We start from the raw sequence: 26,561 nt of genomic DNA on the forward strand, positions 1-26,561 counted from the left end.
GTCTGAAACACCACCACTTGACAGCGGACAGCCATGGCAGAACCCCGAAGCTGTGTGGTTGCTTGGGCATCTCTGATGGCTCAGCCTCTGTTCGCACCACTCACCCTGCTGAAGAGCCCACCAAAACTCTGTTCCTCCCTACCCACTGAAGCACCTGCTACCATGGGCTCCCCCCGCCCCCACTCCCTCTACAGTCTCCAGGCCAAGTTGGTTGCCAGCTCCCAGCTGCAGGGCTGTGTACATGGTGTTCCGAGCTCTCTTCCCTTCTCGCCTCTTCATTTATCCTGGTTGCCCACCCTGAGGTACTTCAATGCACAGGTCTCTCAGGTGCACGTCTATCTTGAGTAGGGAATCCTTTGTTGAGTTATAGTTGATTAACTGGTTGAAGTTTCAGAGGAAGAGATGGAGGGTTTCTCTCATGCTGCCATTCATCTGATGTCACCCTATATACGTTGTTAGTTAGCGTCATTTCGTTTAAGTCTGAAGAACTTTCTAGCATTTCTTGTAGGGCAGGTCTAGTTATAATGAACTCCCTCCTTTTATATTTTTAATCCTCACCTGAGAATATTTTTCGTATCTTTCTTTTAGTGTTTTTTTTTTTTTGAAGGAGTGGGAGTGTGTGTGTGTGTGTGTGTGTGTGTGTGTGTGTGTGAGAGAGAGAGAGAGAGAGAGAGAGAGAGAGAGAGAGAGAGAGAGAGAGAGAAACATAGATGTGAGAGAGACACATCGACTGGTTGCCTTCCACATGCACTCCTACTGGGGCAGGGAGGGAGCCTCCAACCCGGGAATTGAACCTGCAACCATTCTGTGCATGGGCTGACCTCTGAATCACACCAGCCAGGGCATTGATCGTAATCCTTTTGGTTGTCTAGTAAAGTCTTTAGCTCTCCTTTATTTCTGAATAACATCTTTGCTGAATAAAGTAAATGTTTTTATTTCAATATTTTGAATACATCATCTCACTCTGCCCTGTCTGAGGTGGGGTCTCTTGTAGACAGCAAATATATGGGTCATGTTTTTTTATCCATTCAGCCACTCGATGTCTTTTGATTGGAGCATTTAGTCCATTTAGGTTTAATGTTATTATTGAAAGGTACTTGTTTGTAGCCATTTCTATTTTTTGTGCCTGTTTTCTTTCTTAGCTTTTTATTTCTTCTTGTTACACCAGTCCCTTTAGCATTTCTTGCATTGCTGGCTTGGTGGTGATAAACTCCCTTAACCTTTTTTTCTCTGTGAAGCTTCTTATTTCCCCTTCAATTTTGAATGATAGCTTTGCTGGATAGAATATTCTTGGATTCAGTCCTTTGCTTTGCATCACTTTGTAAATTTCCATCCATTCTTTTCTGGCCTGATGTGTTTCTGTCGAGAAATCATTTGATAATCTAAAGGGAGATCCCTGGACACATATGTAATACCCTTTGTAATACTTTAAGCAATAAATAAAAAAAAATAAATAAAGGGAGATCCCTCGTATGTAAATTTGCGTCTCTCTCTTGCAGCCTGTAAGATTCCCTCTTTGAGTGCCCCCCCTTCCCCTTCCCCGGGGCCCGGGGGTGACATTGCACCGTGCCCCTTACGGGGTCGTGTCGCCACCCCACGCGGACTCTCTGGTGGGTGTGCTCCTTCCATTTGCCTCTCTTGGCCAGGCCTCCACCCTGCCCCCAGCTGACCAGCAATGGGGGCCACAGTGTTTTTCAGGTGCACTTTTGTCGCTTTTGGCCCTGCCTTTGCGCTCTTCTTGATTACTGTGGCTGGGGACCTCCTTCGTGTCATCATCCTGGTCGCAGGGGCGTTTTTCTGGCTGGTCTCTCTGCTCCTGGCCTCTGTGGTCTGGTTCATCTTGGTCCATGTGACCGACCCATCAGATGCCCGGCTCCAGTATGGCCTCCTGATTTTTGGTGCTGCGGTCTCTGTCCTTCTACAGGAGATGTTCCACTTTGCCTACTACAAGCTGCTTAAGAAGGCAGGTGAGGGGTTAGCATCGCTGAGTGAGGACGGAAGATCACCCATCTCCATCCGCCAGATGGCCTATGTTTTTGGTCTTTCTTTCGATATCATCAGTGGTGTCTTCTCTGTTATCAATATTTTGGCTGATGCACTTGGGCCAGGTGTGGTTGGGATCCATGGAGATTCACCCTATTACTTCTTGACATCAGCTTTCTTGACAGCAGCCATCATCCTGCTTCATACCTTTTGGGGAGTTGTGTTCTTTGACGCCTGTGAGAGGCGACGGTACTGGACTTTGGGCCTGGTGGTTGGGAGTCACCTACTGACATCAGGACTGACATTCCTGAACCCATGGTACGAGGCCAGCCTGCTGCCCATCTATGCAGTCACGGTTTCCATGGGGCTCTGGGCCTTTATTACAGCTGAAGGGTCCCTCCGAAGTATCCAGCGCAGCCTCTCGTGTAAGGACTGACTACCTGGACTGATCACCTGACACATCCCACCTGTCTGCCCACTGCCCATGACTGAGCCCAGCCCCAGCCCCGGCCCACTGTTCACCACTCTCTGCCTCCTTCTCGTCGGTCTGTCCCACCACCTTCACGGTTTTTCTTTGTCCATTGGTGACCTTTAGGCTTTACCAAGAGCAGCCTGGGGTCAGCCAGTCAGTGACTGGTGGGTTTGAGCCTGCACTTATCCCCACCATCTGGGGACCCCTTTGTTACCCAGGACTTTCCATGTGTCAGTGCTCTGCTTCCACACTGCCCAAGACTCACCTCCCTTCCCCTCTGCAGGCCAACTGCAGGAGGACAGTCAGGTGATGGTGTATTCTGCCCTGCGCATCCCACCTGAGGATTGAAGGAACCTTGGGGCGGGGGAACCCCTGTGCCTGGGGTGATCCCCTCCCTCTGTATTTCTCCATCTCCAGTTCTGGACAGTGCAGGTGGCCGAGAAAAGGGGCCTAGCTTAGCCATCACCATGAAGGTGAAATTATTGGCGGCGCAAGGTTAGATGAGCTCCGAGTTTCCCAGTATCCCCACCCCAGACTGGACTTCTTGGTCTTTTTCTCAGGTCTGAGGGGAACCATTTTTGGCGTGATAAAGACCCAAAACTGCCTTTTTCTTTCCTCTTTTTTTTTTTTTTTTTTGAGAAGGAAAAGGGAGGAGTTATGTTGGACTTCTCCTAACCTCCTCAAATTGCTACTTCTAGCTGGGCTCCTATCTGTCCCCTATTCTCCATGGTCCCATGGGGGATAGGAAAGGAAATGCATGTTTGGGAACTGGTATTACTGGAACTAATGTTTTAACCTCCTTGACCACCAGCATCCCTCCTGTTGGGGCTCTGCTCCTCAGACTGGTACGTGCTGCTCAGGGCTGCTGCTCCTCGGATGTGGGCGGGCCGCTCACGTGGCTGCTGCTCCTTGGACCGGGTTGGGCTGCTGCTGCTCCTCGAATGGGGCTGGGCTGCTTGCAGAACTGCTGCTCCTCGGATTGGGCAGGCTGCTCGTGCAGCTGCTGCTGCTTGGACGAGGGCAAGATGCTTGTGCAGCTGCTGCTCCTTGGACTAGGGCAGGGTGTGCACAGCTGCTGCTCCCCGGATGGGGGCAGGCTGCACAGGGCCGCCACTCCTCAGACCTAGGAAGACTGCTCGTGCGGCTGCTGCTCCTCGGACAGGTCGGACTGCTCACGTGGTTGCTCCGCCTTGGACGGGGAAGCGGGCTGCTCACACAGCTGCTGCTCCTTGGACAGGGGCAGGCCACATGAGGCTGCTGCTCTTAGGCTCGAGGCAGGCTGCTCACGGAGCTGATGCTCCCTAGAAAAGAGCGCACTGCTCACGTGTCTGCTGCTCACGTGGTTGAAAAAATAATGTGAAAATAAGTAGGAAATAAAGGAACAAAGAAAAAGGAGATCAAAGCAAAAAGCAAAAAAAAAAAAAAAAGCTAACAAAATAATAATCCTATCTAATAAAAGAGAAACATGGTAATTAGCCATACATCCGCTACCGTTCTCATTGGCTAATCAGGGTGATATGCAAATTAACTGTCAGCCAAGGTGGCGGCCGGCAGCCAGGCAGCTTGAAGCTAACATGAAGCTTGCTTGCTTCAGTGATGGAGGAAACCAACATTCCCTGCCTGCCTTGCCGGCCTCTGAGCTTGCAGTTTGAAACATTGTTACAAATATAGAAGCTAAACAAAACCCCAGAAACCCGCTTTCAGCCAGCTAGGATCTCAGAGCTGGAGTTGATACAGTGTTTCGATTATAGAACCCAAACAAACCAGATACCTGCTTTCAGCAGCCCTGGAGCCAAGCCTCAGAGCTAAAGGTGGCCCAGAATAAAAAAAAAGAAAAAAGGAGTGGTTGGGAGCTTCAGTCACCCACCAGACTGAAAACAGCCCTCAGCCCCTCACCCAGACTGGCCAGGCACCCCAGTGGGGACCCCACCCTGAAGGGTGTGTGACCAGCTGCAAACAGCCATCATCCCCTCACCCAGGCTGGCCAGGCACCCCAGTGGGGACCCCCACCCTGATCCAGGACACCCTTCAGGGCAAACTGGCCGGCCCCCACCCATGCACCAGGCCTCTATCCTATATAGTAAAAGGGTAATATGCCTCCCAGCACCGGGATCAGCGTGACAGGCGGCAGCACCCGAACCCCCTGATCGCCCTGTGGCTCTGTGTGTGACAGGGGGCGAGGCCACAACCTCCCTATCTACCCTGCTCTGTTCATGACAGGGGAAGGCGCCCCAACCCCCTGATCAGCCCTGCTCTGTGCCTGATGGGGGGAGCTCCCCAACCCCCCAATCGCCCTACGGCTCTGTGTGTGACAGTGGTGGCACCCCAACCCCCTGATCGGCCCTGCTCTGTGGGTGATAGAGGGTGGTGCCCCAACCGTCCCCACACGGGCTCTGCTCTGTGTGTGACGGGGTAGAGCCATAACCTCCCCATCGGCCCTGCCCTGAGTGTGACAGTGGCGGCGCCCCAACCCCCTGATAGGCCCTGCTCTGTGGGTCATAGAGGGAGGCGCTTCAACCCTGCCCCCCACACGGGTCCTGCTCTGTGTGTGACAGGGTAGAGCCATAACCTCCCCATCGGCCCTGCCTTGAGTGTGACAGTGGCGGCACCCCAACCCCCTGATCAACCCTGTTCTGTGGGTGATAGAGGGCAGCGCCCCAACCCACTGATCGGCCCTTCTCTGTGCGTGACGGGGGGAGCTCCTCAACCCCCTGATGGGCCCTGTTCTATGCGTGACAGGGGGCAGCGCCCCAACCCCCTCATTGGCCCTGCTCTGTGCGTGACAGGGGGTGGCGCCGCAACCTCCCCATCAACCCTGCCTTGAGTGTGACAAGGGGCGGTGCACCAACCCCCCAATCGGCCCTACCCTGAGCCTGACTGAGGGTGGCATCGCAACCTCCCGATCCGCCCTGCTCTGTGCATGACAGGGGGCGGTGCCCCAACTCCCCAATCAGCCTTGCTCTGAGCCTGACCAGGGGCTGCACCTAGGGATTGGGCCTGCCCTCTGCCACCCAGGAGCAGGCCTAAGCCAGCAGGGCGTTATCTCCCGAGGGGTCCCAGACTCAGAGAGGGCACAGGCCGGACTGAGGGACCTCCCTCCCCCCCACCCCCTGAGTGCACAAATTTTTGTGCACCAGGCCCCTAGTAAAAATGAAAAATGAAAAATTGAAATGTCATTCCTTTGGATGGTTTAAGATCCCAGTTTTCTGGAATGTCTGTGATTTTGTTGTTGTTGTTGTCATTGTTGGGACTGAAAGCCTCTCTGTAGGCCAGACCCTGTTAACTCCCAGGGACTAATCAGATTATTTTAATCCTTCATCTCATTCAGGATGGAATCTGGGTGTGGCTGTATTCCTTGCCTGGGGGCTGGAGGGAGGGGTGAGGTTATTACTTTACGAGAAAATGGCTGCCCAGGTCCTGGGCTCAGGGGTGTCTCAGCACTCAATTTGCTGCCCCTTCTCCTGGCCCCCCTTCTCTCCCCAGCCTCTCCCCAGATTCCACTCGTCTGCACCTTCTGCTTTTCAGCACAGGTGAGTGTCTGTATCCAAAATGTCCTAAGAACAGGGTTCAGTGAAAACAAACAAACAAACAAACGCCGGCTGCAGAAATGGGGAAGGCTGAGTCTCTGTAAGCTCCTCTTCTACAGCACTGCATGGTCTGGTCAGTGCTTCAGGCTGCCCCCTTTAGGCTCAGTCCTCCGTAATTACAGAACCCAGATCTCAAATCTCCCGGCGCTAACAGTCCCGTGGATCTCTTTTCCACAGCCAGGGGCTGTGCCTGTCCCAAGAGACGCGGCTGTGTGCTGTTCCGTCTCCCTCTGACGCTCTGGGCTCAGAGGTCTGGCAAACTTTCCTGCTCAGGTCCCTGGTTTTTACCTTTCCAGGGGAACTCTGCCCTTCCCAGCTGCAAACTGTCTCACCAGCTGAGTATACTTGGCCAAATCGGAGTGGGTGTTATTAGTTTCAGCTGCTCACTCCATTTGCTCCAGGACAAACCCTGGGACGCGTCTGCCTATTCCGCCACCATCTTGTCTCCTCTAGTTGTATTTTTGAGGTGGTTGTGGGAGGCAGCAATTTCTGTTTTGTTTTTTTTTTTGTAATTCTTTTTTAAAAAAAAATTAAATCTTTATTGTTCAGATTATTACAGTTGTTACTCTTTTTCCCCCCATAGCTCCCCTCCACCCATTTCCCATCCAACCCTCCGCCCTCACCCCCCGCCACTGTCCTCATTCATAGGTGCACGATTTTTCCCACTCCTAGGAATATATCCCAAGAAACCAGAAACGCCAATCAGAAAGGATATATGCACCCCTATGTTCATAGCAGCACAATTCACCATAGCTAAGATTTGGAAACAGCCTAAGTGCCCATCAGCAGATGAGTGGATTAGAAAACTGTGGTACATCTACACAATGGAATACTATGCTGCGGTAAAAAAAAAGGAACTCTTGCCTTTTGCAACAGCATGGATGGAACTGGAGAGCATTATGCTAAGTGAAATAAGCCAGTCAGAGAAAGATAAATACCACATGATCTCACTCATTTGTGGATTATAGAGAACAACATAGACTGATGAAAAAGGACAGACCCAAAGACTGAGAAACAGCGATCAGGCTATCAATCCCCAGAAGGAAAGTAGGGGAGGGCGGGGGTAAGGGGAAGAGATCAACAGAAGGACTTGTATACATGTATATAAGCCAAACCAATGGACATGGACAACGGGGGGATGGGAGCATGAGTTTGTGTGTGTGGGGGAGGTTGGGGGTTAAAGGGGGGATGAGGACACATTTGTAATACCTTAACTAATAATAAAAAAAAGAGAAAAAAATTAAATCTTTATTGTTCAGATTATTACAGTTGTTACTCTTTTTCCCCCCATAGCTCCCCTCCACCCATTTCCCATCCAACCCTCCGCCCTCACCCCCCGCCACTGTCCTCAATCATAGGTGCACGATTTTTGTTCAGTCTCTTCCTGCATCCCCCACACCCCTTTCACCCCCAAGAATAGTCAGTCCACTCCCTTTCTATGCCCCTGATTCTATTATAATCACCAGTTTATTCTGTTCATCAGATTATTTATTCACTTGATTTTTAGACTTACTTGTTGATAGATGTGTATTTGTTGTTCATAGTTTGTATCTTTACCATTTTCTTGTGCTTTCTCTTCTTAAAGTATACCTTTCAGCATTTCATATAATGCTGGTTTGGTGGTGATGAACTCCTTTAGCTTTTCTTGTCTGTGAAGGTCTTTATCTGACCTTCAATTCTGAATGATAGCTTTGCTGGATAAAGTAATCTTGGTTGTAGGTTCTTGGCATTCATCACTTTGAATATTTCTTGCCACTGCCTCTGGCCTGCAAACTTTCTGTTGAGAAATCAGCTGACAGTCGTATGGGTACTCCCTTGTAGGTAACTGAGTTTCTTTCTCTTGCTGCTTTTAAGATTCTCTCTTTGTCTTTTGCTCTTGGCATTTTAATTATGATGTGTCTTGGTGTGGTCCTCTTTGGATTCCTTTTGTTTGGGGTTCTCTGCGCTTCCTGGACTTGTAAGTCTATTTCTTTCACCAGGCAGGGGAAGTTTTCTGTCATTATTTCTTCAAATAGGTTTTCAATATCTTGCTCTGTCTCTTCTTCTGGCACCCCTATAATTCTGATGTTGGTACGCTTGAAGCTGTCCCAAAGACTCCTTACACTATCTTCATATTTTTGGATTCTATTTTCATTTTGCTTTTCCAGTTGGGTGTTTTTTGCTTCTTCATATTTCAAATCTTTGGCTTGATTCTTGCGACCCTCTAGTCTGCTGTTGGGAGTCTGTATAATATTCTTTATTTCAGTCAGTGTATGCTTAATTTCTAGTTGGTTCTTTATCACAACCTCGAGGGTCTCATTAGATTTCTTGAGGGTCTCAATAAGTTTATTGGCGGTTTCTAGAAAATTCTTGAAAAACCTTAAAAGTGTGGTTTTGAACTCTATATCCAGTAGTTTGCGTTCCTCCATTTCTGTCATTTGTGTCCTGTTTCTTTGTCTCCGCATTTTTTTATGCTTCTCTGTGTCAATAGAGTGGCTTTCTGTGTTAGGTGTCCTATAGTGCCCAGTGGCTCAGCCTCCCCAATTACCTGAGGTAGACACTCTTTGTGCACCCCCTTGTGGTCTTTGTGCACAATCTTGTTGTAGTTAAGCCTTGATTGTTTTAGGTAACACTGGGAGGGTTTGACCTCCAGGCCAATAAGCTGTGAGAATCAGCTGTGTCTGCAGTGGGAGAACTTCTGTGCTGGAGACACCCCTCCAGGGCAAGACCTGCTTCAATGGGGCTTTGGTGCTCACTGAGTCTGCCCCCTGAGTGTGTCCTTTATGAATCTGAGGAGCTGCAATCTGGATGGTCCCACTCTGACCACTGGGCACACTGGCTACTGGATCTCTAAGGAGGTGCTAATTTATCCTTTGCCTGAGGCTATTCAGCAGGAGGCAGCTTTGACACAATGCAAGTTGCCCTGGGTCCTTGGGACAGCTGTAGTTTGTTAGGTAATTATCAGATTGCAAAGGGCCAGGCCTTTCATGTGCAAAACCCTCCATGGCTTGGGCAGGGCGGGGTCCCAGGTGATCAACAGGGTGGAGCGAGTGGTTATGGCTGCTCTCAGTCCTGCCCTCAGAGGCCCTGCTTCTCAGTGTCCCAGCAATCGCTGCAAGCACCCCCGAGAGAAAGCTGCCCTCCAGTTTTGACCGATGCTAGACAGTCCAGTTTGTCCCGTATGAGTCTGGGTCCCCAGAGACTCGCCCGGAACTGGAGTCCAGAGCTAGAGACACCCTTCCGATTGAAAAAGACAATCATGTCCTCAGCCGCCAACCCTCTCTGGATGCGCCTCTGTACCTCTGTATTTTACTTCCACACCGCACCTCCACTGAGTCTCTGTAAGCTTTTCTCTTCTAGTTGTAGAATTTCCACTCAGCCAGCTTTCCTGTGGTCCTGGATGATGTCCAGTCCATCTTTTAGTTGTATTTTTGAAGTGGTTGTGCGAGTCAGCAATCTCTGGTGTTTTCCTATGCTGCCATCTTGGTTTCTCCCAATTTCTGGTGTTTACCTAAGCCCCCATCTTGGTTTCTCTGGGCTATTTTATTGATTTTTTACAGAGAGGAAGGGAGAGGGATAGAGAGTTAGAAACATTGATGAGAGGGAAACATCGATCAGCTGCCTCCTGCACACCCCCTACTGAGGATGTTGTGCCGCAACCAAGGTACATGCCCTTGACCGGAATGAACCTGGGACCCTTCAGTCTGCAGACTGGTGCTCTATCGACTGAGCCAAACTAGTTAGGGTGCAAACATATCTTTTAAAATAAGTCAGCCCTAGTGTTGAAGGTATAATTCAAAATGTTAATTATTGGCAATATACTATAAAGCGCAATGAAGGACCCTTGATTTAAATAACTGAAAGCCATGCTTTGCTCAGGATACTGTTGCACACATACGATATGGGCTGTTTTACAGCAGATGCTAGTTTGCCAAACTTCAGATGGCAAAATGCTGAGTTGGGTTTGATATTTTCCTGCCAGCTGTTTCTTGTTGCTCTAGAGCAGTGATGGCAAACCTTTTGAGCTTGGCGTGTCAGCATTTTGAAAAAACCTAACTTAACTCTGGTGCCGTGTCACATATAGAAATTTTTTGATATTTGCAACCATAGTAAAACAAAGATATATATTTTTGATATTTATTTTATATATTTAAACTAGAGGCCTGGTGCACAAAAATTTGTGCACTCAGGGGGGTCCCTCAGCCCCGCCTGTGCCCTCTCGCAGTCTGGAACCCCTCAGGGGATGTCCACCTGCTGGCTTAGGCCCGCTTCCCGGGGGGATCAGACCTAAGCTGGCAGTCAGGCATCCCTCTGGCATCCCAGGAGCCCTCGGGGGATGTCCCCTTGCCAGCGGGGAGCAGGCCTAAGCTGCAGTTGGACATCCTTAGCACTGCTGAGAAGGCAGGAGAGGCTCCCGCCACCACCGCTGTGCTGGCAGCCATCAGCCTGGCTTGTGGATGAGCAGAGCTCCCCCTGTGGGAGCACATTGACCACCAACGGTCAGCTCCTGCATTGAGCGTCTGCCCCCTGGTGGTCAGTGTGTGTCATAGTGACCAGTCATTCTGCTGTTAGGGTCAATTTGCATATTACCCGTTTATTATATAGGATGCCATTTAATAAAGAAAAATCAACCAAAAAAATGAGTTCGCGTGTAATCTCTGACACGCATGTCATAGGTTCGCCATCACTGCCCTAGAGAGTCTGGTGGCATGTAATGTTGAGAGAATATCTTGTGGCCACCACTTCTTTTCTCACAGGTAGAACATTCATATCCTTATGACGCAAGGCCTAGCAAAAAGCCTCCCATGCCCATTGGATATCGCAATGTTCTGTTTGACAAATTCTGTTGCCTCTTCAATTATGTTGTTGATTTTGGATTCTGCCTTATTTGCTCGTTTCTCAATCTGTCATTTTCTTTGTTTACACTTTTTTTTTCATTGATCTGCACATAATTGCTGTGACTAGCAATCTGAAAGAGAAGACCACCACCACCTGCTGCGGTTGCTGCACATTTTCCAACTTTCTGAAACAAAAATCCTGCACACCAGCATGTCACTCTGCCCATTACAATCTGAGCGGCTGCTGAGTATTTTTTTTTTTTTACCATTGGTCCAGACTGTGACCCCAAACACCATTCCACCAGTCATGTCTTCATGAAAACTCAGCTAAATCCAACACTTGGTTTTCATATTCTTGGTGAGGGGGGTTCTGGTTTGCCGTGATACTGTAGCCTGCAGTTGTATTGAAAGTGGTCCGTGCCCACCCTCATCTCATCCTGTACTTAAATAAACAAAACACCTCCTTGAGGATATGTGTGTGTGTGTGTGTGTGTGTGTGTGTGTGTGTGTGTGTGAGAGAGAGAGAGAGAGAGAGAGAGAGAGAGAGAGAGAGATGAGAGAGAAACATCAATGAGTTGCCTCCCATATGTCCCTGGACCAAGGAACCAAACCTGAAACTCCAAAACCCAGGTAGGTGCCCAGACCAGGAATCATACCTTAAACCTCTTGGTGCCCTGGACGATGTTCCAACCAACTGAGCCATCAGGCCAGAGCATCTCTCTCCACTACTTTAAGAGCCTTTATCTTTTTTTAGTTATTGATTTCTATTTTGGGGGGGCAATGTAGATGACTGTATTATCTAAGACATTATTTCTCCAGCATTTATTAAGGTTTGTATCTTGGCCTAGTGTGTGGCTAATATTTGTAAAATTTCCATGTGTGCCTGAAATTAATGGTGATTCTTTACTTAAGAATTTAGAGTACTATGGTGGTTGTGTGGATAAACCTAAATAAGTATCTTTTTCAAATATTTCATACATTTACTAATTTTTTTGTCTGTTTGATTTATTGATTACTAATGCGTAAATGAAGATCTTGTACTTTAGGGCTCTGTTGTTATGTGTCAGGACTTTTATATTTTTCTGGCACATGACTCCTTTCATCACAATGTTCCTGTTATTCCTAATAATCTCTTTTTGCCATAATGTCAATTCTATCTTATAGAAACACAGCCACACTGTCTTTCTTTCAAGAGACACTATTAGGCTGGTATATCTTCTCCCCTTCATTTCCTTTTTCCTTCCTGTGCCTTGTGAAATCTATTTATTTTATTTTTAAAACATTGATTTCAGAGAGGAAGGGAAAGGGAGAGAAACATCAATGATGAAGAAAATCATCAATCGGCTTTCTCCTATACCGCTGACTGGGAACTGAGCCTGTAACCCAGGCATGTGCCCTGATTGGGAATCAAACCATAACCTCCTGGATGCTCAACCACTGAGCAATGCTGCCCAGGCTATTTATTTAAAAAATATTTGATTGATTATTGATTTTAGAAAGAGAGGAACAGAGAGGGATAGAAATATCAATGCATGGGGAGAAACCAAGATGGCGGCATAGGTAAACACTGCAGTTAGCTGCCTCGAACAACCACTTCAAAAATACAATTAAAAGACAGAATGGACATCGCCCAGAACCACAGGAAGACTGGCTGAGGGGAAATTCTTCAACTGGAAGGGCAGAGAACAGCAAACAAGACTCAGAGGAGGCGCAGTGCGGAAAATACAAAAGTGCGGAGGTGCGCGTGGAGCGGGCTAGTAGCTGAGGGCGCGGTTGTCGTTTTCAATCGGGAGGGAGTCTCAGATTCTGAGCTCCAGTTCTGGGCGAGTATCTAGAGACCCAGACTCAAACAGGAGAAGTGGGACTGTCTGGCATCAGTCGGAATGCGAGGGAAGCTTTCTCTCCGAGGTTTGCAGTGGTTGCTGGGACTCTGAGAGGCAGAGCCTCTGGGGACGGGACTGAGAGCAGCCATAACTGCTCTCTCCACCGCTCTGTTGATCCCGTGCGACCCGCCCCGCCCAAGCCCTCTGCAGAGCCATTTGCCAGATAGCCTCAGGCAACGGCTAGATTAGCACCTCCCTAGAGGACAGAAGTTCTCCCACTGCAGACACATCTGATTCTCACAGCCAGTTGGCCTAGGTCAAATCCCCCTAGTATTAACTACAACAATCAAGGCTTAACTACAACAAGACTGCGAACAAAGACCACTAGGGGGTGCACCAAGAAAGCATAAAAAATGCGGAGACAAAGAAACAGGACAAAACTGTCAATGGAGGATATTGAGTTCAGAACCACACTTTTAAGGTCTCTCAACAACTGTCTAGAAGCCGCCAATAAATTTATTGAGATCTACAAGAAATCTAATGAGATCCTCGATGTTATGATAAAGAACCAACTAGAAATTAAGCATACACGGAAAGAAATAACGAATATTATACAGACTCCCAACAGCAGACCAGAGGAGCGCAAGAATCAAGGCAGAGATTTGAAATACGAAGAAGCAAAAAACACCTAACCAGAAAAGCAAAATGAAAAAAGAATCCAAAAGTACAAAGATAGTGTAAGGAGCCTCTGGGACAGCTTCAAGTGTACCAACATCAGAATTATAGGGGTGCCAGAAGATGAGAGAGAGCAAGACATTGAAAACCTATTTGAAGAAATAATGACAGAAAACTTCCCCTACCTGGTGAAAGAAATAGACTTACAAGCCCAGGAAGCACAGAGAACCCAAAACAAAAGGAATCCAAAGAGGACCACACCAAGACACATCATAATTAAAATGCCAAGAGCAAAAGACAAAGAGAGAATCTTAAAAGCAGCAAGAGAAACAAACTCAGTTACCTACAAGGGAATACCCATACGACTGTCAGCTGTTTTCTCAACAGAAACTTTGCAGGCCAGAAGGGCATGGCAAGAAATATTCAAAGTGATGAATGCCAAGAACCTACAACCAAGATTACTTTATCCAGCAAAGCTATCATTCAGAATTGAAGGTCAGATAAAGAGCTTCACAGATAAGAAAAAGCTAAAGGAGTTCATCACCACCAAACCAGGATTATATGAAATGCTGAAAGGTATCCTTTAAGAAGAGGAGGAAGAAGAAAAAGGTAAAGATACTAATTATGAACAACAAATATGCATCCATCAACAAGTGAATCTAAGAATCAAGTGAATAAATAATCTGATGAATAGAATGAACTGGTTACTATAATAGAGTCAGGGACATAAAAAGGGAACGGACTCACTATTATTGGAGGGGAAAGGGGTGTGGGATATTCGGGAAGAGACTGGACAAATATTGTGCACCTAGGGATGAGGACAGTGGGGGGGGGGGTAAGGGCAGATGGTGGGGTGGGAACTGGGCGGAGGGGAGCTATGGGGGGAAAAAAGAGGAACAAATGTAATAATCTGAACAATAAAGATTTAATAAAAAACAAAACAAAAAAAGAAATATCAATGCATGAACATCAATTGGTTGCCTCCTGCACACCCCCTGTTCGGGATCAAGCCTGAAACCTGGGCATTCGCCCTGACCAGGAATCAAACCTGCGACTTCTTGGTAAATGGGCCAATGCTCAACCACTGAGCTATACTGGCCAGGTGATATTCATTTTTTAATCAATCTGTGAGTGTGGATCATTGTAGGTTTATTCATTGGCAGGGATAGTCTGTTTCTACTTCTTGAAATACCGGTTTATTCCTACTGTTTATTTATTTTCTGTTTACTGTGCTTTTTCCACAATCTTTCCCCACTGCCACACCTCCTATTAGATTTAGTTTTCTTCAAAACAATAAATATTATAATTATTTCCTTTTTGTAGTTACCTGTATATTTAAGCATTTTAGAGAATATAATACGTAGTATATAAAGATGCCTACATATACTGTAGAGGTGCAACTCAATAAAATTTCACAAGTTGAGTAACTCCCTGGACCACTGCCCAGATGAGGAAATACATGTTTATCAGCACTTCAGATGCCTCTGGTGCCCTGTTCAGGCACTCACCCTGCAGGAAGCCCATGTCTTTAAAAAAATATATATATATTTGATCTCAGAGAGGAAGGAAGAGAGAGATATAAGCATTGATAATGAGAGTCATTTATTGGCTGCCTCCTGCACATCCCTATGGGCAACCTGGGTATGTGTCCTGACTGGGAATTGAACCTTTACCTTCTGGTACTTAGGTTGATGCCCAACCATTGCCCACACTGGCCAGGCAGGAAGCCTGTGTCTTGACTTCAAGCATTAATTAATTAAGTAACTGGGAGAGTTACTTAATTTCTCTGTTTACTCATCTGTACATTGAGGATAATAGCAGCATCTAACTCTTAGGGTTATTGCAAGGATTCAGTCAATTGAAAAATTAAAGGTGCTTAAACAGTACTTGTAGCCATTAGCAGTTTCCAAGCTTTTAGCCATCTGGTCCCACTTTAGTTTTTACAGCAGACTTGCAAAGGAGGGAGCTGTGGCCATCATCATCCCCAAGATTACACAGGGACTGCTAAAGCCTGGGCAAGAACCCTGTACCCTTGCCTTCCCTCACCCCTGCCTCTCCTAAACCCCAGGTGCCCGATCTCAGCTGAGAGCTGAGCTGCGCTTAGTTGTTAGTTGGGGAGTGGCCCTTCCAAAGTCTGGAGTCGGGTGAACAGCACAGGTTTGTTCAAGTACGACCTGGGAATAATGCTGGTGGATGAAAGGTGATTCCTCTCATGGACTCTGGCACTATTTGCAGTCACACCCGTGTTCTCTGTTAGCTTTGGGATTATGGGGATTAACTTCACCTCCTCTTCTCTGTCATCTCTCTCTGTGTGTGTGTGTGTGCGTACCAACCTCAAACCTGGAGGAGCCAAGCTGGCCCCAGCTGGCTTCTTCCTCACAAGCTATGAGTGAAAATGATTTGTGATGCCTGGTGAAAAGAAACCTCATCTTTGTACAATAGATTTGTAGCCACAGAGAAGCTGTGATGTCATCTGTAAAGATGAATGTAGAAGAATCTTGGATTCTAAATTTTGGGGTATCCCTTATTCTAAGATTTGGGGAGTTTGAGATTCTCTCAGATTATTATTCTATCTAATAAAGAGGGAATATGCTAATTGACCCTCATGTTGATGCAAAAGTTGGTGGCACCCACAGACAATAAGGGGGGAATATGCTGATTGACTTCCCTGCTCTCAAAGATGGCACCGCCCAGTTCCCTCAGCCCCGCTGGAGTGGCAGGCGCGCAGCAAGCCTTGGATAGTGGTTGCTCAGCTGCCCAGGGCCACCCAAGGCTCAGGTAACCAGGGCCAGCCGAGGCTTGCACTACCAGCAGTGGCAGCCTCAGAGGTGTGACAGGGCGTTGCCTTCCCCTGATCACCAGGTCGCCTCCTGCCCCTGAGGGCTTCCAGACTGTGAGAGGGGTCAGGCTGGGCTGAGGGACCCACTCCAGTGCATGAATTTTCATGCACTGGGACTCTAGTTCTAGTAATAAAATTTGTTTCTAAGTCTCATGGATGTCTCTTTATGAAGAAGTTCAAAATGATGCTGTGCATTAAGGGATGAAGTGCACCTGATGTCTGCCACTTATTTTGAAATACATAAAAAAACAGATGCCCTAGCCCAGTGGTTCTCAACCTTCTGGCCCTTTAAGTACAGTTCCTCATGTTCTGATCCAACCATAAAATTATTTTCATTGCTACTTCATAACTGTAACGTTGCTACTTGTATGAATCATAATTTAAATATCTGATATGCAGGATGGTCTTAGGCGACCCCTGTGAAAGGGTGGTTAGACTGCCAAAGGGGTCGCGACCCACAGATTGAGAACCGCTGCCCTAGCCAGTTTGGCTCAGTGGATAGAGTGTCAGCTTTCGGGAAGAAGGGTCCCGGGTTTGATTCCAGTCAAGGGCACATACCTTAGTTGTAGGCTTATCCGCGGCCTAGGCCTTGGTTGGGGCACGTACAGGAGGCAACCAATCAATGTGTTTCTAACACATTGATGTTTCTCTCTGTCTTTTCCTCTCTCTTCCACTCTCCCTAAAAACCAATGGAAAAATATCCTCGACTGAAGATTAAAAAAAAAAAACCCCAAAACAAACAAACCAGATGACTTGATGGATGGATGGAAGAATAGATTTGTGATAAAGAAAGTAGAATAACACTAATTGTAGTATCTAGGTTGTGTCTTATTGTACAATTTGGTAAACTATTCTGTATATTTCCAAATTGTCATAATAAAATGTTAAGAAAATATAATGCTATTGGCTTCTGTCTCTTAGTGAAGACAGTTGCTTCTTTTGGGAGAGTTCATCAGTTGAGATTTTCAAATGTCGGTAGAGTCAGCACTCGACTGGTGGGAGAGTGTAACAGAACTTAACAAAGGCTTTCCTGACCAAGATCCGGGATTAAGGCTTTTGTTGTAGACCAGCTGGTGTGGCTCAGTGGTTGAGTGTCAATCCAGGAACCAAGAGACTGCAGTTCGATTCCCAGTCAGGGCACAGGCTCTGGTTGCAGGCTCAATTCCCATAGCGGGTGTGCAGGAGGCAGCCAATCCATAATGTTTCTCTCTCATCAATGTTTCTATCTCTTTCTCTCTAAAAATCAATAAAAACATATTAAAGAAAGACTTTTGTTACAAAGGGTGGAAATCTAACTCAAACTAGTTTAAGTGAGAATGAGAATATATTTTTAGGAGCTTTGGTGGCAGGTCAAGAGGCAGCTAGGCTGGATTCAGGCTTTAAATAATAGCTTTAGGATTTTGTTTTTCTCAATCTCTTTGCTCTTGTCTGTCTTTGATTTTATTGTCTAACAGACTTTATTCATGTGGGGGTAGGAGAGTTGTTGGAAGTCTGAGGGTTATCTTGTCTGTAGGAGAATATATCAGTCATTCCTTGGTATCCAGGAGGAATTGGTTCCAGACTCCCTGCAGTTACTGAAATCTGAGGGGGCTCAAGTCCTTCAGTTGGCCCTCTGTATCCCTGGGTTCCACAACCAATCGAGTTGGTTGAATCCATGGATACAGAACTTATGGATACAGAGGGATGACTGTACTTTCGAAATATTTCCTTCCCTCCCATGGTCCTTCTCTTAGGACAAGTTTACACTTCCCTTTCCGCCACTGGTTTGCTTGGTCATGTGACTTGCTTTGGCCATGACTCCTGTTGTATGTACAGGCGTCACCATTCCAGGAATTGCTCCCTCCTTCAGGGACAGGAATCCAGGGGAGCCTTACTGTGGCTAGTTTACAGGTGTTTCCCATCCCTCATTGGATTTCCCTCCATCAACTTTGTGAGTGGTCCTTTCATTAACTTCTCAATTACCCTATTTGTGTGTGACTTACCTTTCCTGCTGGGATCTTGACTGCACAGCATTTCATTGCATGGATGTACCACATTTTATTAGTCAATCATCTAATGATGAACATTTGGGTTATTTCCGATGTTTCACTATTAAACAAAGCTGCAGCAAAAAGCTTGCACATAGGCCCTTTTGCACACAGTTGAGTACATGTGCAGGCTAAATTATTAGCTGTGAAATTGCTGAGTCAAATGACACATTTCCTTATCCTTTTGGCTGATATTGTCAAACGACACTCAGAGGTTGTACCAATTCATAGTCCCCCAGCAGTGGATGAAAGTGAGGATTGTTTTATTGATTTTAGAGAGGGATAGAGAAACATTGATGTGAGAGAGAAACATTGATTGGTTGCCTCCTGAATGCTGGGGATTGAACCAGAAACCTGGGTATGTGCCCTGAATGGAAATTGAACAGGCGACCTTTTGGTGCATGGGAATGATACTCAACCTAACTGAGCAAACCAGCCAAAGTAGAACATTTTTTATTTTAAAGTCATTTTTATTATAAGACATTTTTAAATTCTATGTATAATGAGTAGTATTTTAAGTCTTTGGTACAGAGACTGGCTCCAAAGTTTTGTGTATCGTTATGCCATACATGGAAGATTGTCAAAGGTCTTCAGCCTCCTCCCTAAAGATTGTGCACGTGTAAGGTTACAGTCTGAATGGGCACTTGATATTAATGTGTTTGTTATGAAACAAGTCATGTGGCTTTGGGGTTTCCTGATACCCTCCCACTCCAACCCCTGGCCTGTGGGAAGCAACCAGAACTGGAACCCAAGCTATCAATAGAAATCTGATAAATGTGTGAAACTCAATAACTGTGGTGTCTTATGAAACACACAGGGCTCTGGCAGGTCAATTACTTTACCCTTGACATTTTTTTGTGTGTGTGCCTGTTTGTAGACTAGGCAGGAAAAAGTCCAATAGATCATTCCAAGTCTGGGCACCGCTGCTTTTTAGTTGTGTAATTTGTAAGTACATCACTGAATAACTCTGGGACTGAATGTCCTCACCTGCAAAATGAGAATAATAATGGTAATCCAGTCATAGACCACTTAATAATGGGGACACGTTCTGAGAAATGTATCATTAGACAATCTTGTGCAAATATCATAGAGGGCACTTACACAAACCTAGATGGTCTAGCCCAGTGATTTTCAACCAGTGTGCCGCAAGAATTTTTAAAACATGCAGTACCCCTATTTAGTTAGGGATACTGACCTCTTTTCCCTTATATTGTCAAATAAATAAATGACAACAGCCAACACAGCAGTAGCTATCCAGTGTGAATGAATCAAAATTATATCTATTTTTTTGTCAGATTAGCAAAAAGTATAACATGTTTTTTGGTGTGCCAGAGAATTTTAGTGATGAGTTTATGTGTGCCATGAAATAAAAAAGGTTGAATATTTCTGGTCTAGCCTATTACACAGCTAGGCTCTAAGGTACAGCCTAGTGTTCCTAGGCTACAACCATGCACTGCATGTTACTGTACGAAACAACACAAAATTAAATCAAGCACAAAGGAAATTGATGTGATCAAGAGATGCAGTAAACAGCAGATGTATGAGGCTCTGCCAGCATAACACAGCATACTATACAGCATCAAAAATGTGAAACATCTTGATGTATTCCTATTTGTTTATTTTCTATTTAGTTTCCATTGCCCTAGGAGTTGTATTGGTGAAGATATTACTTCAGCATATGTCTGAGATTTTGCTGCCTGTGGATTCCTCTAAGATTTTTATGGTTTCCCATCTTTTCCCCATGTTTAAGTACTTTATCCAATTTGAGTTTATTTTTGTGTATGGTGTAAGTTGGTGGTCTAGTTTCATTTTTTTGCATGTATCTGTCCAATTTTCCCAACACCATTTATTGAAGAGACTGTGTTGATTCCATTGTATGCTCTTGCCTCCTTTGTCAAATATTAATTGAGCACAGTGGCTTGGGTCGATTTCTGGGTTCTCTATTCTATTCCATTGGTCTATATGTCTGTTCTCGTGCTAGTACCAGGTAGTTTTGAAAACAGTGGCTTTGTAATATAGCTTGATATCTGCTATTGTGATTCCTCCTACTTTGTTCTTCTTTCTCAGAAATATATCCCAAGAAACTAGAAACACCAATAAAGAAGAATATATGCACCTCTATGTTCATAGCATCACAATTTACAATAGCTAAGATTTGGAAACAGCCAAGTGCCCATCAGCAGATGAGTGGATTAAAAAACTGTGGGATATATACACAATGGAATACTATGCTGCTGTAAAAAGTAAGGAACTCCTACCATTTGCAATAGAATGGATGGACCTGGAGAGCATTATGCTATGCAAAATAAGTCAGTTGGAGAAAGATAAATAAACATCACACGATATCGCTCATTTGTGGAATATAATGAACAACATAAACTGATGAACAAAAACAGATCCTGAGATGGAGATTATTGATTAGATCGTCAAATCTCAGAGGGACGGCAGGGGAGGATGGGGGGAAAGGGGAGAGGTCAACCAAAGGACTTGTATGCATGTATATAAGCATAACCAATGGACAAAGACACTAGGAGGGTGAGGGCACGAGCATTGGGGTGGGGAGACAATGGGGTGATAAAAACACATATGTATACCTTAATCAATAAAGAAAAAAAAAAGAAAAAATGTGAAGCAACATATCTCCATTTGGCCTGTGTAAAAGAGGATAGTTCTTGGAAAAATAACTGGGTTATTATAAACTGAACAAGTAGCCTGGTGCACGAAATTTGTGCACATTAAAAGGAAATTAACTAGCAGAAATATTTTAATATTGCTATTTGCCCTTTATAATAGAAGTGTGAGAGATGAAAGGAAATTAGTGAAATGTATATGAAAATAATACATAAATTTATTAATAAATAATCAGTAACAAAAGGATATAATAACAAAAGAGGCATGATATAAAAACGACAAAAACATGATATGAAAACAGCAAAAACATGATATAAAAACAAAAAAATCATGATATGAAAGCAACAGTGATGCAAACAATGACTAATAAAGTGATTAAACTTATTATAATATCTCCCTGTACACCACATTAAAAGAGAAAGCACTTTCAGGGTGCTTGACTAATTTCCCTTGTGCTGAAGTATTTAGAACTTTAACTTTAATGTCACATGGTCTTCAAACTCGAGAGAAAGCAACATATAACTGACAACGTGTGAAATCGGGTTCAGGTAGGAATATGCCTACTCTGTCTAGAGTTTGTCCTTGTGATTTCTTAATAGTCATCACAAATGCTGGCATCTCGGGGAACTGTCGATGAATCAATTTAAATGGGAGGCCAGTGTCAGATGGGGACAAATCAATTCTTGGAATCAGAACAACCTCTCCCTCTGCAGATTCTGTTAATACTTTAGCTTCAATAATGTTAGGTCGTAATCTCTTGATAATAAATCTGGTACCATTACAAAGACCCCATTTACTATTAAGATTTTTCAATAGCATGATGATTGCACCCACTTTCAATTTTAATTTATAACACAGCATTCCTGAAGGAGTAATACTATTAAGAAATTCGATGGGAAACTTTTCCTTTTCAGCATCATCTGTGGAATAAATGGAATCATCACTCAAATATGTGTGAAAATCTCCATTGGGTATATCCAAAATTTCTTCATTTACTTTTGAACGTGCTCATCTTTTTGGACAAAGAATTGCATGCTTAGATATATTTTTTAATATTATCTATCGATATAATATTTCCAAAGGTAGCTTCAATAATAGAGCCATTACAAATCATTTCACAGGGGATTTCAATAATATCCATTCCTAAATGAAAACTGTTATCAAGTTTGCCATCTCCAAGTTTTACTAACCATTCACTATAAGCAGAATCCTCTGATCTCATATTTGTTGTAAGAGACAACTTTCTTTTTTTAAAAATATATTTTATTGATTTTTTACAGAGAGGAAGGGAGAGGGATAGAGAGTTAGAAACATTGATGAGAAAGAAACATCGATCAGCTGCCTCTTGCACACAACCCACTGGGGATGTGCCTGCAACCAAGGTACATGCGCTTGACTGGAATCGAACCCGGGACCCTTCACCGCAAGCCGATGCTCTATCCACTGAGCCAAACCTGTCAGGGCGAGACAACTTTCCGAAACATCTCCAAACATTGCAGTACTTTGAACTCATTTGTACTATGGCCGATCGCATAGCATGCAGTACAATACTGAGACATTGTCGAAAATCCCCTCTAAGAAGGAGAACTTTCCCACCAAATACAGCATTGAAATTTTTCTTAGTAATATGTCTATGGTGTTTATGACATGATTGGATGCCATGGTGCATTCAATAATAATGAGAAGTTGGGCCTTTTTAATAGTTTTAGCAACTTCACTGTTTATATCAAGTCTAGAAATAGAAGTTTCATTTAGTGGAATGGGTAATTTATATTGGGAATGAAAGTTTCTTCCACTGAGAAGTAAATATGCAGCAATTCCTGTAGATGCTGTGGGTAAAACAGTACTACCACAACCTCTAATATAATGTATTAACACTTTATAAAGATAACCTCCATGCTCTGAGGGCCCGTTCATGCCTCAAACCTCGCCCTCCTGGGAAACAGCTGGGGGAGGGCGCAGCCCTTGGCAACCCAACCCAGAACTCAGTGTGTCCATGCTCTGAAAGCTGGTTCCTGCCTCAAACCTCGCCCTTACCAGAAACAACTCGGGGAGGATGCAGCTGTTGCTAAGAGGACCCACAACTCAGTATGTCCATGCTCCGAAAGCTGGTTCCTGCCTCAAATCTTGCCCTTATTGGAAACAGTTCAGGTAGGGCACAGCTGTTGCTAAGAGGACTCAGGACCCTGCGTCCATGCTCTGAGTGCGGGTTCCTGCCTGAAACCTCACCGCCTTCATGAGAAACAGCTCAGGGAGGATGCTGCCATTTCCAAGATGACCCCTGCAGGACTGACTTCCTTCCAGTTGGTTGAGCCTCGGTCGTGATGTTACACTCAGGGTTTTTATATAAATAGACTAGAGGCCCAGTGCACAAAAATTTGTGCACTCGTGGGGGTGGGGGGGTGGTCCCTTAGCCCGACCTATGCCCTCTTGCAGTCTGGGACCCCTCAGAGGGTGTCCACCTGCTGGCTTAGGCCTGCTCCCTGGGGGATTGGGCCCAAGCTGGCAGTCTGACATCCCTCTGGCAGCCCAGCAGCCCTCGTGGGATGCCCACTTACGAGCAGGGAGCAGACCTAAGCTGCAGTTGGACATCCTTAGTGCTGCTGAGGAGGTGGGAGAGGATCCCACCACCACTGCTGTGCTGGCAACCATCATCCTGGCTTGTGGCTGAGCAGAGCTCCCCCTGTGGGAGCACACTGACCACCAGGGGACAGCTCCTACATTGAGCATCTGCCCCCTGGTGGTTGGTGTGTGTCATAGTGACCAGTCATTCCCAGTCGTTCTGCTGTTAGGGTCAATTTGCATATTACCCTTTTATTATATAGGAATAGAGACCTGGTGCATGGGTGGGGGCTGGCTTGTTTGCCCTGAAGGGTGTCCCGGATCAGGGAGGAGTGCCGCTAGGGTGCCTGGTCAGCCTGGGTGAGGGACTGATGGCTGTTTCCAGCTGGTCACATCCTCTTCAGGGTGGGGGTCCCCAGTGGGGTGCCTGGCCAGCCTGGGTGAGGGGCTGATGGCTGTTTGGAAGCTGGTCAAGCCTCCCCCTGTCACTGGGGATCCTCACCCCATGGAGGTTTGGCCAGCCTGGGTGAGGGGCTGATGGCTGTTTTCAGGCTGGCCACAGCCCTTTCTGGGTGGGGGTAACCACTGGGGTGTCTGGCCAGTCTGGGTGAGGGGCTGAGGGCTGTTTCCAGGCTGGCCAAGCTCCCCGGAGACAGAAGCTCCCAGCTTCTCCTTTTTTTCTTTATTCTGGGATTTATTTACTTTCTATAATTGAAACTTTGTAGCCTTGAGTGGAGGTCAGTGCCAGCCAGGGTGGGGCGGGAAGCTTGGCTTCCTCAATCACTGGGGCAACCAAGCCTCCTGCTTGCTCCAGCTCTTTGGCTGCTGGCCGCCATCTTGGTTGGGGTAATTTGCATATAGTCGCTCTGATTGGGAGTGGGCATGGCTTAAGGTGTAGTGAAAGTATGGTCAATTTGCATGTTTGTCTTTTATTAGTGTAGATAAGGCAGTGCCTTCAATTCTACATATGCTTCAGATGTGGTATTTTATTTTTTTTAATATTTTTTTTTATTGCTTAAAGTATTACAAAGGGTATTACATATGTGTCCTTTTTTTTCCCGCCCTTGACAGTCCCCTGGCCTCCCCTACCCCCCAGTGTCTTATGTCCATTTTTTATGCTTATATGCATGCATACAAGTCCTTCGGTTGATCTCTTACCCACCTCCCTCTTGCCCGCCAACCCTCCCCGGCCTTCCCGCTGCAGTTTGACAATCTGTTTGTTTAGTGAAGCAAATCAACACAGCTTCTGAAAACTGGGATGAAAGTACTGTGGACTTGGCAAATATTTTTGTTCTCCACACCAATTTTCAGAGCTATGCCGACTTTTAAACTTTTATATAATGTAGTCCACAGAGATCTTGATCATCTTGACTTTCTAGAAAACATTACATTGGTCTTCTGTACTTACTTATGTTGACTGGACCTGATAGGAGAGAAGTAGCAAGTTTTCTAAGTGTCTTATTAAAATGCATGCAGCCATTAGACACTACAAAGGTAGACACTAAAATCCTCACTGAAGTTTCTGTGTCCAATGGTTGAGAGTACATTGAGATATCGCTCTAAGGTGAAAGAGAGGTTTCTGCACAATGGACCACCAAAATGAAGAAAGAAGCATGTTTGATGCTTTACCTTTGGATTTTAAAGGTGACATATACCACGTGAGTATATTACTCTAGTCCAGGGGTGGGCAAACTTTTTGACTCGAGGGCCACAATGGGTTCTTAAACTGGACCGGAGGGCCGGAACAAAAGCATGGATGGAGTGTTTGTGTGGAATTGAGCATAGCACCTTTAATTAATAACTCACTTGCAAATTTGTGTTTTCCATCCTGCAACTTTAAGCTCTGCAGTTTTGAAGGTCTTACTTCCCAAAAGAGGAAAGCTTTCAACAGGGCTCACTGTGTTGATTCAATGGAAAGATTTTCCTTCAGATTGTACCTTGACATTTTGCACTTCTCATCCTACTGTACCAATGATCAAAGAAACACTATTAGGTATGATGATACTGATTGGGAAGGTGAAATTGGATTGTTGGTAAATAGTGGGATATTATCTGGCACTTAGGTGGGTCTCTGGGTGTCTCTTGGAACTTTCATGTTCAATACAAAACAATGGAAATTTACAAGTACAAATAAGATGGAACTATTGAAGATTTAGGCACTCAGATATAAAGTTTTTGGTCACACCACCTGTAAATAACACCAACCACTTAAGGTTTCGGTTGAGGGAAAAAGAATCACACAATTGGTAGTGATAGAAGGAAAATTTAATATCAGGGGCTGGGAGAATGAGGTGGAGCAGTTTTCCAATTGGTCAGGATGAAGATAATGTGCCAACGCACCATTGTTTCCGTGTTTAGGGAAAAGGTTGAATTTTACCAAACTTGGGTGGGAAGTTTCTCAGATGGCAGGAATGCTATGTTGGGGAGACTGAGCAGGGTAGCAAAATATACCATGGTGGGCCAGGCAAACTGATGAACTTGGAGCCTTTGATTCCTCTGGTCAATTACTCCCAGTAAATTCTTTGAGGACAGGTTCCTTTATAAATTATCTCTGGTCTCAGATGGAACCCAGCCTATTGATACAATTTAGGATGATGATTAAGATTCTTGGTTTTGCACCCAGACTGCTTGGGTTCAAATACGCCACTCACCATTGACTTGTTCTATGAGTTTGAGCAAATCATTTCCTTTTGGAGCCTTAGTTTTTCTCTCTGTAAAATGAACATAAGCAACTGGTTGTGTGCTGGAGTTGGCTGGACCTGACTCAGGAGAGCCACTGCACACCTCAACTCCACTGTTTAGTGACTTCATGTTGACAGCTTGAAATGAGCTATGGTGGGAGTATTTACATAATTGAAATAGGTAAATGCTGAAAACAGGGCATTAGACTCCCTCCCGATTGAAAAAGACAACTGTGTCCTCAGCCACCAGCCCTTTCTGCGCCCGCCTCCATACCTGTGCACTTAACTTCCGCACTGCAGCTCCTCTGAGTCCCGGTATGCTTTTCTCTTTTCTTCTAGTTGTAGTATTTCCACTCAGCCAGCCTTCCTGTGGTTGTGGATGATGCCCGTTCTGTCTTTTAGTTGTATTCTTGAAGTGGTTGTGAGAGGCAGCAATCTCAGATGTTTACCTATGCTGCCATCTT

The 26,561-nt window shown here is 45.4% G+C and overlaps 1 protein-coding gene and 1 pseudogene across 4 annotated transcripts; one reads left to right on the forward strand and one right to left on the reverse strand.

The window, feature by feature from the left end:
- Nucleotides 1-1,675: 1,675 nt before the first annotated feature.
- LOC308530222 (gamma-secretase subunit APH-1A-like) lies at nucleotides 1,676-2,803 on the forward strand (the record flags this gene model as incomplete). 3 transcript variants are annotated; one of them, XM_081106746.1, is made up of 3 exons in its annotated part: nucleotides 1,676-1,825; nucleotides 2,024-2,408; nucleotides 2,739-2,803. In XM_081106746.1, 3 exons carry the CDS (start codon nucleotides 1,676-1,678, stop codon nucleotides 2,801-2,803), a joined length of 600 nt encoding a protein of 199 aa, XP_080962872.1. The 3 variants fall into 3 exon arrangements, with proteins under 3 accessions (XP_080962872.1, XP_080962871.1, XP_080962873.1); XM_081106745.1 differs by having other exon boundaries at nucleotides 1,676-2,408; XM_081106747.1 differs by lacking the exon at nucleotides 2,739-2,803 and having other exon boundaries at nucleotides 1,676-1,789; nucleotides 1,961-2,419.
- A 7,992-nt stretch (nucleotides 2,804-10,795) lies between these two features.
- LOC308530595 (FUN14 domain-containing protein 1-like) lies at nucleotides 10,796-11,128 on the reverse strand (annotated as a pseudogene). The gene has a single exon. The product of its transcript is annotated as an FUN14 domain-containing protein 1-like (transcript).
- Nucleotides 11,129-26,561: the final 15,433 nt, after the last annotated feature.

The sequence above is a fragment of the Myotis nattereri genome, assembly GCF_964212035.1.
Source record: "Myotis nattereri genome assembly, chromosome: 15".
Classification (NCBI taxonomy): domain Eukaryota; kingdom Metazoa; phylum Chordata; class Mammalia; order Chiroptera; family Vespertilionidae; genus Myotis; species Myotis nattereri.